Source organism: Puma concolor, chromosome C2, assembly GCF_028749965.1.
Source record: "Puma concolor isolate L17-30 chromosome C2, mPumCon1.1.hap2, whole genome shotgun sequence".
NCBI lineage: Eukaryota > Metazoa > Chordata > Mammalia > Carnivora > Felidae > Puma > Puma concolor.
Window position 1 is genome coordinate 114,046,009 of NC_141675.1, and position 15,303 is coordinate 114,061,311.

A 15,303-nucleotide genomic window follows, 5' to 3' on the forward strand; every position below is an offset into this window, starting at 1 on the left:
TCTTCTCTCCTGCTCCTGGGAACACCTCCCAGGAGGCTCCCCACCCCCCCACCCCCAGATTTGCTCCAGGACCAGTCTCCCCAAGGTTACCAGGGACTACCACGTTGTCAAGTACAGTGCTTGCCTCCGAGTTCCCATCATTCCTTTTTTTAAAGTTGTATTTATTCTGAGCTAGAGATAGAGAGCATGATCAGGGGAGGGGCAGAGAGAGAGGGAGAGGGAGAGAATCCCAAGGAGGCTTCGCATTGTTAGTGTAGAGTCTGATGGGGCTCGAACCCACAAACCGTGAGATCGTGACCTGAGCCGAAGTTGGACGCTTAACCGACTGAACCACCCAGGTGCCCCCGTCTGAGTCCCCATCTTAGCATCCTCCTGTCAGCCTCATTGCACACAGTGGTTCACTCCCACCTTCCTCACTGGGCTTCTAGGATGCCAGCCTCTTTGGCTTCTCTTTGCTGCTTACTGGCTGTTCCTCTTCATTCTCTTTGGCTGTTTTATCTTCAGTCTTTGCACCTCTGAAAGTTAGGATGCCAGGGTTTATTTCCTGGACCTCTTTCCTCAATCCATACCCACTCCCATGGTTTTAAATTCCCTCTAGAGGGGCTGAGACTTCAGCTCAGGTCATGACCTCACGGTTTGTGAGTTCAAACCCCGCATCTGGCTCTTTGCTGTCAGTGAGGAGCCTGCTTTGGATCCTCTGTCCCCTCCCTCTCTGCAACTCCCCACTTGTTCTCTCTCAAAAATAAGACATTTAAAAATAAATAAATTGGGGCCCCTGGGTGGCTCACTCGGTAAGCGTCCAACTTCGGCTCAGGTCATGATCTCACGGTTCGTGAGTTCGAGCCCCGCGTCGGGCTCTGTGCTGACAGCTCAGAGCCTGGAGCCTGCTTCAGATTCTGTGTCTCCCTGTCTCTCTGCCCCTCCCCGACTCACACGGTCTCTCTCTCTCTCTCACAAATAAACATTAAAAAAAAATTAAAAATAAATTCCCTTTAGACTGATGTATTTGCAATGCTATGTCCTGTCTTTAGCCCACATCTCTAAACTCCTATCCAACTGCCTACTTAATGTCTCTACTGGAAAGATAAAAGGTGTCACAAACTTAGTATTCTGCAAAGCAAACTCCCATTTCGTGCTGTCCCCAGCCTTCTTTCCTGTAAATGTGACACATTTTCCTGCTTGTTCAGGATAAAACCCTTGGATGTGAATTTATACAAAAGCCTCCTATCTGGTATCCCCTTTGCAGGCTTTTCTGACATGACCATAATGATCTTTTGAGATCCATTGTACCCTTTGCCCAGATCTACAGTAGCTTTCTATTAAATCCAGAATAAAAGCCAAAGTCTTTAAAACAGGCCAGAAGGTCCTGTAATCCAGCCCCTCTGCTGCCTTCTCACTTCACCTCCCATCATTTCCACCCTCACTGCTCTCCTGCCACATGGACCCAAGCACATTTTTCACCTCAGGACCTTTGCCCTTGCTCTTCCCCCTGCCTGGAATCCTTTTGGCCCAGGTAGTCACTTGGCTAGCTTGCTCATTCTCCAAAGTCTCAATTGAAATGTCAGTCTAGCAGAGTGAGGTTTTAGCGCCCATCCTGGATGACAGTGGCATCTCTTAACCCAGGCACACCCTGCCCATCACCTCCATATGCATCATTCATGTCCGTCTTCTGCTTCTTTGTCTTCATTGCACTTACCACTGCTTGACATTATTTACTGCTTTATTTTCTGCCTCGCCCCACTCGAGTGTTTTTCTTGTATTCATTGTCTCTTCTCTCTTCTCAAATGTTTGCTCTCATCTCAAATGAACTACAAAGGGGCAGGTCTTTGTTTAATGCTCTAACCCCGGTGCCTCACATCTTGCCTGGCGTGGGAGGAGGATGGAGAGGGGTTAACCAAATGTTTGTGGGATGAATAAATGAATGAATGAATGAATGAAGGTCTCATTTGGAGGGTGGTGCAGAGACACTGAGCAAATGATAGCTGTAATTGTGAGTGAAGCATTTGCTTCAAGTGGTAATTTCCCTGTCAGTTTGGTGTCGTTCAGGGTGAATGAGCCCCTAAGATAGCCCTTATGAATATATTTAATTGTATACTGTTTCTTTCAAAGGAAAATCTTAACGTTAAGGAAAGGGTTTTTGGTTTGTTTGTCTTTTTATCTGCTGTCTCTTGAACCACACCTCCTGGGCTCTTAACCAGAGTCAGACTGCTTCCCGTGTTGCAGACGGGAGGCTAGCGGCTATCAGGATTGCCTCTCCTCCTAAGGCAACTGCTATATGGAATGTTTCTCGTCTGGGTGGGATTGGGGAGGATGTAGCTTCAGGAGTGATTTAGGAAGGATATTTCTGTCCCCTGGCTTGGGCGAGACCTAGCACAGGATGGAGGCGGCTCACCTGCCCAAGAGGGGGACTGATCTTCAGTTCCATCTAGTTTTTAGGTTCAAGGGAAGGGTTACATGGTTTTTCAACTAGTCATCCACACATTCATTGAGCCTCTATTGTACACCTGATGCTTTGGGAGTTCAGGTTCTGGAGGACACACGATGGACCTCGACCCTTCCTGGAAGAGCTCACAAACTTCCTGATGGTTGATGGGGGAGTGGCAGGTAAAATAGTACTTACGGTACAACCATCTGCCTGTCACTGTTCCAAGACCTCTGGATATGGCATCTCCTTTAATCCTGAAAATAAGTCTGTGAATTTTGGGCCATTGCCTCCATTTTACAGGTGAAGGAACTGAGGCTTTGGTGGGTTAATTTTCTGAGGTTCCTCGCCAGTAAATGGCAACGTCTGTATGACTCTAAAGCTTCTACTCTTGATCACTGGACCCTTCAGAGGGTGGAGAGGAAGGGTGCAGGCTTCCCAGACACAGGAGGTCACCTGCTTGATCCCTGGATTGGGATGGGGCAGTTTCAAGTGTAACTGGTCTCGGCTGTGAATAACGAAAGTGACTTCGGGTACTGAAAGCCTCTCAGGACTGGGGTTCACAGTAACAGACTCAGGCACAGTGAAGCTAGACTAACGGGACCCCAGGAGCCCAGCATACAGACCACCCCATGAATCAGTAAGTAGAAGGTCTCTAGAAGGGAGAACTGAAACTCAGAGCCTATTTTTGTTTCTTTAAGACAAGGGATTGAGAAGACCTCCTCCTTATTAACTCCCTCCTCCCTTTTCTTTTTCTTCCTTTAGCCGGGTGATCTCCTGTACTTCCCCAGAGGGACCATTCATCAAGCGGACACTCCTCCAGGTCTGGCCCACTCTACTCACGTGACCATCAGCACCTACCAGAACAAGTATGACCCTCTTCTCAGCCTCGTGTCCCAGGGCAGCTCAAGTTGTGGCCTGGGGCAACCACACACGGAAGGGAATGAGGGAGTTGGCCACTACTGTCCTGCTTATCCAATCTCAGGGGTTTCATTCAGGCTCCCTTGCTAATTCCATACTCCTTTAGAGTCTTCTCCCTGCCATCACCCCGTCGGGGATTCCTCCTGGGAATGCCATGAACATTGGGATTTACCCAATGAAGACTCGCAAATTTGGGACGAAAGAACCATAGCTGTAGGTGTGGCAGTGTTAATGATGCCAGGCTGGACTGGTAGTCTGTCTCTTTTTAAAAATCTTTTATTGCAGTAAAATATTTACAACGTAGTATATGCCACTGTAACCATTTTTAAGTGTACAATTTGGTGACAGTAATTACATTCACACTGTTGTGTAAGCATCACGACTATCTGTTTCCAAAACATTTCATCACCCCAAACAGAAACCCTCGTGTCCAGTGAAACCTCTGGATCTCTTTTAAGGTTTCTGTCTTTTATGAAAGTTCATGGGGGCGCCTGGGTGGCGCAGTCGGTTGAGCTCAGTCCGACTTCAGCCAGGTCACGATCTCGCGGTCCGTGAGTTCGAGCCCCGCATCAGGCTCTGGGCTGATGGCTCAGAGCCTGGAGCCTGTTTCCGATTCTGTGTCTCCCTCTCTCTCTGCCCCTCCCCCATTCATGCTCTGTCTCTCTCTGTCCCAAAAATAAGTAAATGTTGAAAAAAAAAATTAAAAAAAAAAAAAAAAAAAAGTTCATGAAGTTATGTAGGAGAGGAAGTCTGGAACAGTAAGACCTAAACTCACATGTGCTGAAAACAGTTCTAATTAAAACTGTGTTCCATTTCGGTGAGTGCCTCCTCACAGGACCTGGGCAGAAGCGCCCTCCCTGTTGAGTGGTTTCCGAACAGCAGCGACCTTGCTAGTAGTCCAGACCTCCTTGAAAGTCATTACTGTATTGCAGCCTGCAGGCACCAGCCGCTGTGCTAGTTGCTGGGAATGCAGGCCTGTTACTGAAGGGGCTTTGAGAGAACTTGCAGTCTGGAAGTCGGGGCAGATTCCATCATGGGTCTGCAGGGGGAACTCTTGCAGCATAGAGGAATGCATTTTGCCAAGCTGGGGCATCTAGGAAGGCTTCAGAAATGACTTGACACCCAAGCTGAGTGAGTCTCAAAGGATGAGTAAGTAGAGGTGGGTCAGAAGGTCAAAGTAGGAGAGGCATTCTAGTCCTGACGGACAGCCAAGTCCCCTCCTACCTTCAAAGCCATAACTTGCAAAACAAGTTAGTAAGGTACTTCTACTTCCTCATCTGGGTTTTCTGGGTGAAATTAACCCCTGCGTTTAAGAGGCTGCTCAGAGGAACTTGCTGGAGCCTGGCCTAAAGTTAGTGCAGTCCTTGCCCACAAATAGAAGGCCAAAGCTTATGAAAAATGCCTTTGTCACTGTGGCTAGGCAGATTCTTGGGCATGGCCGGGAACAGAAAGTCACCAAGGCCAGCTTAAGAAGAGCGGGGACAATTGAGGGAGTGGGATTGTAGGAAGTGGAAAGAGCCAGCCACAGGGAGGCCAGAACCTGAAGTTCACTGTGGGTACAAAGTACCTCTGGGCCTTGACAGCCAGTTTGGCACCATGAATGTCCGTGTAGCTTCTGGTGTCCCGCCATTAATGTTACTCAGCTCCTCCCTCTTTCTGTGATTCTCTGTCTTTTGCATTTCACTTACTGGCCCCGACTGGTTTCCTAGTAATTGGTTTTTCACGTACTTTGTTGTCTTTCCTCATCTTCTGTTCACTCATAACATTGACTCACCATAAGCCATTATTAGGTTCCTTGTCTGACCTCCCTTTATCTCAGTGGACTTAATAGCTTTTACTTTTGCTAAACTGTTTCCTAGTTCCAAGAGTGAAGAGCTAGTGGGCTCTTCCCTGGGTCCCACCCATGTCTTTGGTCAGCTGGGGATGTGGATGGACGCCATGACTGATGTGTGTAGGTTAGACTCTGACCTGAGCCTTTATCAGTGGTTCTGGGGCTAGAATGGGACAAATTTAACTCAAGAACCATTGCTCCCCAGAGATGTCCCTGTGCTTTGGTCCTAGTACTCTTGAAGGCACTGTGGCAGGGTGAGGATTTCGGGGCCTTTTCCTAACACCTCTTAAGGGTAGCTTTTTTGGGAATTTCTGGGACCTCTGTGGGACAGCAGCAGGTTGGTTTGGCTATTTTACCAAGGTGAACCCCTCAAGAGGTATTAACCTCAAATTCTGGAAAGGCCCAACATCCATTCTGACTCTGAAAAGAGCACAGAGCTCTGGTTAGCTGCAGTTAATCTCTTCATGAGCTACTGCCACATGATTTCACCTATGGCCTTGCAAAAGGAGCTTATTTTTGTGCTGGTGAAAAATCTCCAGGAGGAGGTTCACGCAGTCAGATCTGTGAGGTTGGGTGTAACGTGAAGTTATAAAGTGGTGAAGATGCCAAAGGGTGGACGTCTTAGGGAAAGTGCCTCTGATGTGGCTTTTGTCTTCGTTTGCCACTTTTCCGGAAGGGAAGCATAAAAGTGTTAATTTTGCTTAGTGGGTGAGAAGCAAAAGTCATACTGTGAATTTCCATTTTGCACGTAGCCGGCAATTTGAAATCTGGTGACACTGAGGAAAATTTTTTTTTTTTTAATTTTTTTTTCAACGTTTTTTATTTATTTTTGGGACAGAGAGAGACAGAGCATGAACGGGGAAGGGGCAGAGAGAGAGGGAGACACAGAATCGGAAACAGGCTCCAGGCTCCGAGCCATCAGCCCAGAGCCTGACGCGGGGCTCGAACTCACGGACCGCGAGATCGTGACCTGGCTGAAGTCGGACGCTTAACCGACTGCGCCACCCAGGCGCCCCTTGGAAAATTTTAAACAGCTAAGAAATGTTTAAAGAGAGCAACCCCACAGAGCATTTCTTACAGTGGCACACATTTGGGAGTGAGCCAGTGGTAAATGCCCCAGAGAAAGCACAGGTAATTGAACACCGATGCTCATCCCTAGATGTTATTTTTGGCCATTGGATTCTACCCTTCTATCCCAGTAAACCACTGCTAGAGTTTCAACAAGTTGCAAGTTGACTATTTTAAAATTGTGATGTTGGATATTTTACTGGGGAAGAGTGCCCCTCTGTTACAAGGGAAAAAGGAAAATGTAGCGTCTAACAGTTCAGATGATTACACAGTCTAGGGATCTTACGGTTACCCTAAATGTATTTCTTTTGGAGTTTTTGAACATAAACATTTTTTATGTCCTATAATTGTTAAAATCTCCTACAAAGCTCCTCTCATAGACACTTGTGTTATAGTTAAAGACATTAAAAAATATTGGTCCCTTGAACTTCCCACTTAGACTGTATATGATTGTGTGGTATCTTTAGGAAAAATTGTGAATAAAGTCTAGCTTCCCACTTTTAACTTTCCACGTGAGTGTCTGGGAAAGGCGGGGGAGAGAAGCTGTGTGATTGATGAAGGTCTTTTAAATTTGTGCTGAGTAATGTCAAATTAATTAAACTCACGATGCCTGGGGAAGGGAAGAAAGTTGGAATGCCCTTTGTAGCTTTGGGATTTACTCTCGAAATCAGTGTTTTTTGTAAATTCCGTGTGTGGTCTGTTTTCTTTTTTGGTGCATGTTGCAGTTCATGGGGAGATTTCCTTTTGGACACCATGTCGGGGCTTGTGTTTGACACCGCAAAGGAAGATCTGGAGTTCCGGGCTGGCATACCCCGGCAGCTGCTCCTGGTGAGGAGTGAAGGCGGGTGGGGGGAGTGGCAGCCCAGGCCGGCGGAAGCTGTGGTCCCCCTCGGAGGAACCCCAGGATCCTTCCTCCCACAGGAGTCAAGCTTGTCTCCTGGGCTGACGGCAGAGCTGGGAGGTTTGCAGAGGAGGGTCGTGCCGCACGTGACGTGGGACCCAAAGAGCTTAGGGTGTTGTGCAGACAGCCCTCTTTCCATATGTCACGGTGGCAGTAGCAGGCGCTGTGAGGACGCTGGCTGAATAAGTGGTTGAATAAGTAAGACGTGTGGCTAGGAGAGCCATAGATTGATTGCACATGATTACTTAGGAGAGACCCACAGGAGATCCTTGGGGTACTGGGGTATTCCTGGCTTTCCCCTGCATCCTTGTTTTATGTTTGAAACAGCAGCACTGTTAGGCTAGTTTTGAGGTGACTGAATTAGTGCTAAGATGAGCAAAGGTTACTTTCACTGTCTGAAGCAGTCACCTCAGGACGATGAGTTGCCTTCCTAAAGGCAGAGCCGAGACTGCACCATATTTCTAGGGATCCCTCTTTCTAGGCAAAATCCTGACAATTGATCTTGTTTTGGCTAACAAAAGGCAGCTTATGATGAATAATGGTTACAAGGAAATAATGGGGTATTCTTAAACACACTGGTTGTCCCCTGCCCCGTACCCCCAGAAGCGTCATGGATCTTCGTCTGTACTGGGTGATTATGCTCAGTGTACTACTTTGGAGACCAGGACCTTGGTGGTAAGTCTTGTTGGAGTTTGGGCCAGCACTCACTTCTCTTTCCAGCAGGTGGAAGCCACAGCTGTTGCAACAAGATTAAGTGGCTTTCTGAGGACCCTTGCAGACCGCCTGGAGGGCACCAAAGAGCTGCTTTCAGCAGACATGAAGAAGGATTTTGTTATGAACAGACTTCCCCCTTACCATATGGGAGACGGATCAGAGTTTTCAACGCCAGGTGGAGCTTTTGCTTTTCTTCTAGGTGGTTGGGCTGATGTGGGATATTTTGAGGCTTTCCTGGGTGGGCTCCTCTTTGGGAAGATGGAAAGTAAGAAGCATCTTAAAGTTTATTTGAGAGAGAGGGAGAGAAAATCTCCAGGCAGGCTCCATGCTGTCAGTGCAGAGCCCAATGTAGGGCTCCATCTCACGAAGCGTGAGATCATGACCTGAGCCAAAATCGAAAGTCCATCACTTAACCAGTGAGCCACTCAGGTGCCCCAAGAAGCTGGTAAGGTGGACCAGGATCTGTCTTTGGCGTGTTACGTTTGGATAGGACATGCTGTACCTTTAGGCATCCTGCCTCCCAGCATGTTGGGGAGAAAGAGCCCTGTGATTGTGGGTGAAAAATAGGTGTATTTATGGGTCCTCTGGTATTCATCATCTTCAGGAAGTTTTAATAACTTGAACACTGAACTAATTCCAACAAGATGAACTCAGTGATGGGTAAAATGTTGCCACCAGCAGGTGAAATTTAAGAATGCCCAAGGTGGTCACCAACTTTCCCTAAGTCCCATGTGACTACTTTGGGACAGGTTTAGGCTGCAAATGACCTAACACTTGTGGATAGATGGTGATAGCATACCATCAGTATGGCACTCCTGCAGGGGGACAAATGGGTTTAGGACTTACTGCAACTGGGAAGACCGCACACTATTGAGGGTTGTGGGGCATCTCAGTAAAAGAGTGTTGGAAGGCTTTATAGGATTTGGGCTCTGGTTAGGTGATTTTTTAGGAGGGTTAAGAGAGTGGGGCTTTGCTCTGAGTTGGATGCTGACAGAAAATAGGGAGTCTAATTGGGTCTTCTGTAGGCAGGAGGAGTGAAAGGAAGCTGAAGTTGGAATTAGTAAAATGGGATCTGCTTCCCGGATTAGCAGGATGGGGACCTGTGGTCCTTTTGGAGGTTGGGACAAAGTTCTTGCTTTTGCCTGAGTTCAGACATGATTGTGGAGCGGTCTTGTTTTAGTCTGGCTCTCTCACAGAGGAGGGGCCTTGCTTACTGTTGGTGTTCAGGGGGACTGTGTTCAGCAGAGCACTGACACGTGGCTGTGAGCTCCAGGCCCAATCTCAGGCTGCTTGGTGCTTTCACCATGGAGTAAGAGTCTCATTTTTACTAATTTTTATTAAAACCTTATTTATCATAGTTGAGAACCACTGAAATAGTCTATAAGGTTGCCTCTAACATTGATTCTATTTATGTTTTTAGTACAATCTTTAGGGGAAGTTTAGAATTAGTTTGGTCCTATTCAAAGCAGATTTTTTTCAGCATATATTTTCATCTTTATAGAACCGTTTTCTGAGTATCAGCTTATGGCACGGAATATCTTCTCTAAGGTTTTCCTTGTCTTAGCCATTATCGTCCATAAGGCTCTGTTTTTTCAAGACTCTTTAACCAGATGACCCTGTAAGATTAGTCTGTTTTTAGTGGCTACTTTTTCACTAAGTTAAATCTAACTTGGGAAAGGACTATTTTTTTATTTCTGTGAATTTTATTAGCTGGCTTTTATGATCTTATGCTTGACCTACATGGATAGAATAATTTGCTATGATTATACAACTAGTTGGTGAGATGGTGCGGTTTGAACGCAGTCCTTTCAGGGTCCACGTGTAGAGCAAGAGGCAGAGGACAGAAACTGGGGAAGGGAGTGTTGTGTGCAGAAGGCATGGTGGCCCTATTGTGACAGTTGTCATGCTTCCATGGTATTGTATACATCTATTTAATATGCTTAACCATCTATCGTTACTGATCTGTTAAACATCTGCACTGGAAGAATGAGCTCCATAAGGATGTAAACTATATTTCAGTATCATTATAAATACAGGGTAAGCCAATACTTGAGTTGGAGGGTACCCCACATTTAGATTTTACCCACAGACAAGATTCAACCTGGGTTTCCTCTTGTGAAGGTTGTCTTTCTCCCTGTGGGTCTTCTAGGTGGACAGTTACCAAGGTTGGACAGCACAGTGAGACTGCAGTTTAAAGACCACACCATCCTCACAGTAGGGCTGCATCAGGATCAGTCTGTGAGTATACAGAGGGGAGGAGGTTTCCTCTTTTCTCAGAACATTTCTGTCACGGGCCTCAGGTTATCAAATTAACAAACGGCCCCTGCCTTTACCCCTCATGCATCTGTCCTCATAACTTTGTGCCCTGGCTTTACATCAATCAGATGGTGCTTACATCTCACTGGGCCAGAGAGGCCTGCCTGTTGGACGTTTGGGGCTTGCCCTCATCCCCACAGATTCTCCTTTATTCCCCTCATGTGGGGATTATTGCCTGGTCTCAGGCCATACTGCTCTTGCTCAGATAACTGCAGACCCTTGTTCATGCACCTCCCTCAGTCCCTCTCCCCTCCTGAATGTTGTCCAAATCTATCATTACGTATGGCTTTGTGAAGGTTTCTTCTCAAAAAATCTCTATCTTGTAGATCATGGAGAAGAAAGTCGACATTCCATAACCTTGTCACCTAATCCTATGGTTGCCAAAACTGGCTAACTGATCCTTGACTCTACTGGAATTTTTTTTTTTTTTTTTTTTTTTTTTTGGAGTGAGTGCCAGTGGGGGAGGGGCAAAGAGAGAGAAGGAGAATCTTAAGCAGGCTCCATGCTGGGCATGCTGATTCAGGGCTTGATCTCACTGTTGTGAGATCATGAGCTGAGCTGAAATCAAGAGTCGGAGGCACAAATGCCTGAGCCACCCAGGTGCCCCAACTGGAAAAGTTTTAGAAGTTTTAAATTCCTGGGTTTCATCTGCTCTGGGTTGGAGCTTCTCTATTTATTAGTAAAGCTCCCTGGACACCATCCCCTGCCCTATGACTTCACCCTCTTCCTTTTAATTCGCTATCTTGATAGGTACTCCATAAATGATTGGAAGGGGATGAGAGTGTGGGGCAGCTAGGTGTGTCTATAAGCAGACTGTCACAGCCATCATGGCCAGACCTGGAGAGGACTGATTTATAAAACACACAGGAAAAAAAACCTCAGAAGTATACACTCTTGTATTCCTATTAAAAAAAAAAAAAATCCTAGTTATTCTGATATACAGAATTTGAGACCTTCTGTATCAGGCCAAGGTCTTTGACCCTGATGTAAGAGGTGACCAGGAATGAGTGAGGGTTCTGATGAGGATGATAAACCCCCCTGTGTAGGATGGAAAGGAAGGGAAGTTGGGACTATTTGGGAGGCTACTGTAATTGGAAGTTTTTATAGCTCCTGTGGCTGGTAATATTTGCTCCATGGTGTTCATAAATTGTCAGCTTATCTATAACTGGGAATGTCAAATTCTGACATAAAACTGTGCTGTTAGGATTAAAGGAACAAACTTGTGTTTCATTGATAAGTTGATATGTAAACATTTGTTTTCTTAAACCCCATTTCTGATGATGTTCTACCAGCTACACTCTTTAAAAAGTGCCTATTTGTTACATACAAATAGTAATCTGATTATAATATATACCTTGTATATAATCATTTTGTGTCAAAAGGATTCTTTACAGTATTCTGGGTGTTGAATTTCATTATTGGAAAACACTCCTAGTAGTCACCTCCTATTTTGTTGTTGACAACTTAACCCACCCCTCCCCTTTTTTCTTTTAAAGGACGAAACTCAGGAAAAGATGATTTACATCTATCATTCCTTAAAGAACAGGAGAGAGACACACATGATGGGAAATGAGGAAACAGAGGTCCGTTCCAACCTAAAATGTCTTTCCTGTGATTTGGTGGTGGCTGGGAAGAATGTGTTACCTTTGATTTATGGGTGATGTGCTTTTTTATGATCGCAGCATGGACTTAACGTTTCACACAATTGACAAAGCCCTTGCATGGGGATGATGAAGCCAGACAGTTCTGTGATGTACATATACCAGCTTTAAAAGATCCTAGCTGGGACTTGCAGCCTTGAAGGAAATGTGTAATGTAATAAATATGAAGCAGTGCAAATGACTATTATATAAACTAGGATGCCTTTCATAAAGTCTAAATTTTTATATGGGAATTGGCCAGTTCTGTAGGTTGCATACTTTTAAGGTTAACTATAGAAGTTTTTTTTATGAAAGTACATTTTTTATCTAAATGGTTTGTCCTTTTTCAGTCTCATGGACTTCGCTTTCCTTTATCACATATGGATGCACTGAAGCAAATTTGGGGCCATCCAGCTGTTTCTGTCAAGAACCTGAAACTTCCTACAGATGAGGAAAAGGAAAATCTGGTGTTATCCCTGTGGACAGAATGCTTAATCCAGGTAGTCTAGTGCCTTTCCAGAATTGAGAACGGACCATCTGTTACATACGTATGAGAAGAGGAGGAGCAAACATTTATGTGCTAGGCAGCTTCTGTTGCTTTCAGTCAGCAGCTTGGGAATGGTTCTACAACTGTCCTTACCTAACAACGTGAGCCCTCCCTGTTTCAGGAAGTTGGTTGGCCATGTGTATTACAGAGGCACATGGAGGAAAGAATGGCAGATGAAGTATATGTCTCAGAAAGTAACAAAACCGTACTTTTGACAAACTTCTTTAATCCAGTGTGGTAGAAAAGGTACAACTCCAATAAATGTATCACTGAAATTTGAATGTCATTTACCTGGCTTTGTTCTTTGGAAGAAACAACTTCTTTAAAGAGCTTCACTGGCTCTATAAAAATCTTTTCAACAATTAAAGAAATTTTAAATTGGTTTTTTACAATGAAAATATACATACCTTTGTGTATACATAACCCCCCCATTAAAATAAATTTACCCCTATAAGTTTCATTAAATACTGCCAAACTAATGAGAGGCACTCACATCTATGGGCTTAAGGGAGTTTTACAACGCTGCTTCGAAGATGACAAAAAGCCTGAGAGTGAAGGAAATTTACATGGAAAGACCAAGTCTCTATAAAAAAAAATGCTCAAAATAGCGGGTCTTTGTGTTTAAACAATTCACTGTTATTTTATATTCTAAAGTGCTTATAGGGGGATATTTAAAAATATTGCTAGCAGATTGAATCTATATAAAAATAGGTGGTTTTTTGCTTTCTGGTAAAAGTTGGGGATGAGGGGGAACAGCTGTCTCAATTTGTTTAAAACCAACTCAGGAGGAAAAAATACTAAGAACTAATTTTTAAAGGTGGTAACCATTACTTGATATCCAACCTGATTTTGCTTATAAATGGAAAGCTGAGTTTTCAGTCATTTAATTAAATAAAATGGTAGAGTCAAGGCTCAAATACTATTTGGGTTTTCATTTGAACATCTGAAATTTACTTCAGCAAAGAAAACTGTGACTAAACACTCCTCGAGGGCAGATCAGGCAGAATCTAGGATGAGGCCTCAGCACCAGGACAGGTGACCACTGGTTACAGTCTTGCCACCCTGAAGGGTGCCTGTTACTACAGAGGAAAAGGATGGCCACAGGTTATTTGTGTTTTTTTTTTTTTTTTTTTTTTTTTAGCTTGGCCACAGAAAATATGCCAGTACTTGAGCCTTTTTCCTAACAAAGCTGAGGTCCTCCCTGGGGTCAGTTACAAGTATGAATACTTAAGGTGCTTCTGTTATAAAAGCTTCAATAGAGAAGAACCTTTAAGGCTTACCTAAATACAGCAGCTTAATAGGAAGGCTTATTAAATATGTTTTCAGGTATTGCTAAAAAAAGAAAATATGTTTTCAGGTATTCTAGGAAAAGTATAACTTGACCTAAAGGAATCTGTTGTCCTGTGCTTAGCACTCACACCCATCTACTAGGAGGATCTTAGGAGAGAAAACACACACTTGATGGAGATCAAGCAGGAATAGAACCTTTCACAGAAATCAGAACATGTGTTCTTCATAGGAACACTGAATAGCTGGCAAGAGCACTTTGAGCTTTTCCACGGTTAACAACAATGGATTGGAACCTGGGAGAAAACCTTCTGCTCAGTGATGGAGAAGTCTGAGGACAAGGAGCTTCCTCTCCATGGGATGTGAAGTTCCTTCTTCCTTTGCTCTTTCTCGAGATGTTGCCAATTCTCTTACAATATTTCAATGTCCCATTTCTGTGTTTCTTCTCCTTCCAGGGGTTGATTTACAATTACATGCGTCTTGTCATAATAATTTCCTCCTACAATAGAGATTCCAAAAGAAAAGATGATTTGTTCACACAGGTGCTTAACCATGTTCACAAGCTTTTGTTCAGCCCATTGTGTGGTAGAATAATATTTGATTTACAGAGCAGCCTGAGATGGAAAACTGAGTTTAAATAAGCTTAGCTGTTATTAACCTCAAACCGGACCTTATCATGGCTCAAACTGAAAAACTAAGGGGTGTAAATTGTTGTTCAGAATCGCTTTGTTGGGGCACACTGCTTTTGCAGTCAAAGCGCTGGGTCGGAGGCGGCTCTGGCTGAATGTCAGGGGCTGTGATTTTGCTTCCACAGGGACAGTGGCTATGACTAAGCCAGTTAAAGCAACAGCCCGGACCTTGCTAATAAACAAGCTTGAACAATACCCACCGTCAGTTTTAACTGAGGGTTTTTAAGGAGTACAGCAGTTCACAGCAAAAAGAGGTTTCTTCTAAGAAACAGGACATCTTATAGTTGATGAAGCTTCACATTTACAAATGTTCTCAAAGATCACGTAGCAAATGAGGATTTTACAACTGTACTAATGTACAAAAACCTTCTAAGGTTTGTCCTTAGGCTTTTCCTACTTGATCCAAGTAGCTAATTGTTTTGTTCATTAAAACAGCGTTATCTCTTTTCAAGAATAATTAGAAATAGCTTAGTATTTCTTTTACCCAGGAAGAGGAGGAGGTTTGGAATTTACATTACATCCAGGGACACACAACGTTTGTCCTGTGGGTTTGTTCAAAGGCCCACCTTTAACATCAAGGACAAGCTGATCACTGAGATAGGAGCTGATGGTTCCATTTCTGTTCAGCCTCCACTTCTGCCGGAACTGTCCGTGTTCGGTCCATAGAGCCACTTTGGCTCCAGGTGTGTCCCGGCCACCAATCACATCCAGGCATGTATCACTGGCCTAAGAGGATTAGGAAGAAAATTGGCAGCACTGTGTCATCTCGAATCAAGTGAACGGGGTCCCTTTTCTTTACACAACTCCCATCTAAAAAAGACTGTATAGCATAGTTACAATTCCACTAACTTTTTAAGTCTTCTTTATGGCTGAGAGGAGATGGTACAGAAATAGATCTACTGAAATAGAGGTCCTCATTTTTTTTTTTTTTTTTTTTTATTTTTTTTTGTTTAATTTTTTTTTTTTT

At 44.3% G+C, this 15,303-nt stretch overlaps 2 protein-coding genes across 10 annotated transcripts in view; one reads left to right on the plus strand and one right to left on the minus strand.

Moving 5' to 3' along the window:
- RIOX2 (ribosomal oxygenase 2) overlaps positions 1–12,641 on the plus strand; it is a 28,535-nt gene extending 15,894 nt beyond the window's left edge. For 5 of the 6 annotated variants that reach the window (XM_086675664.1, XM_086675662.1, XM_086675661.1 and 2 more), the window contains exons 5-10: positions 3,188–3,291; positions 6,968–7,070; positions 7,864–8,032; positions 10,007–10,095; positions 11,670–11,756; positions 12,164–12,641. In XM_086675664.1, the coding sequence (XP_086531790.1) occupies positions 3,188–3,291; positions 6,968–7,070; positions 7,864–8,032; positions 10,007–10,095; positions 11,670–11,756; positions 12,164–12,322 (711 nt within the window). In that variant the 3' untranslated portion in view covers positions 12,323–12,641. The remainder of the gene's footprint in view (positions 1–3,187; positions 3,292–6,967; positions 7,071–7,863; positions 8,033–10,006; positions 10,096–11,669; positions 11,757–12,163) is intronic. The other variant, XM_086675666.1, reaches the window with a different exon arrangement.
- CRYBG3 (crystallin beta-gamma domain containing 3) overlaps positions 12,567–15,303 on the minus strand; it is a 131,823-nt gene continuing 129,086 nt past the window's right edge. For all 4 annotated transcript variants that reach the window (XM_086675656.1, XM_086675660.1, XM_086675657.1 and 1 more), the window contains 2 exons: positions 14,903–15,062; positions 12,567–14,146 (listed from right to left, as the gene is read on the minus strand). In XM_086675656.1, the coding sequence (XP_086531782.1) occupies positions 14,058–14,146; positions 14,903–15,062 (249 nt within the window). In that variant the 3' untranslated portion in view covers positions 12,567–14,057. The remainder of the gene's footprint in view (positions 14,147–14,902; positions 15,063–15,303) is intronic.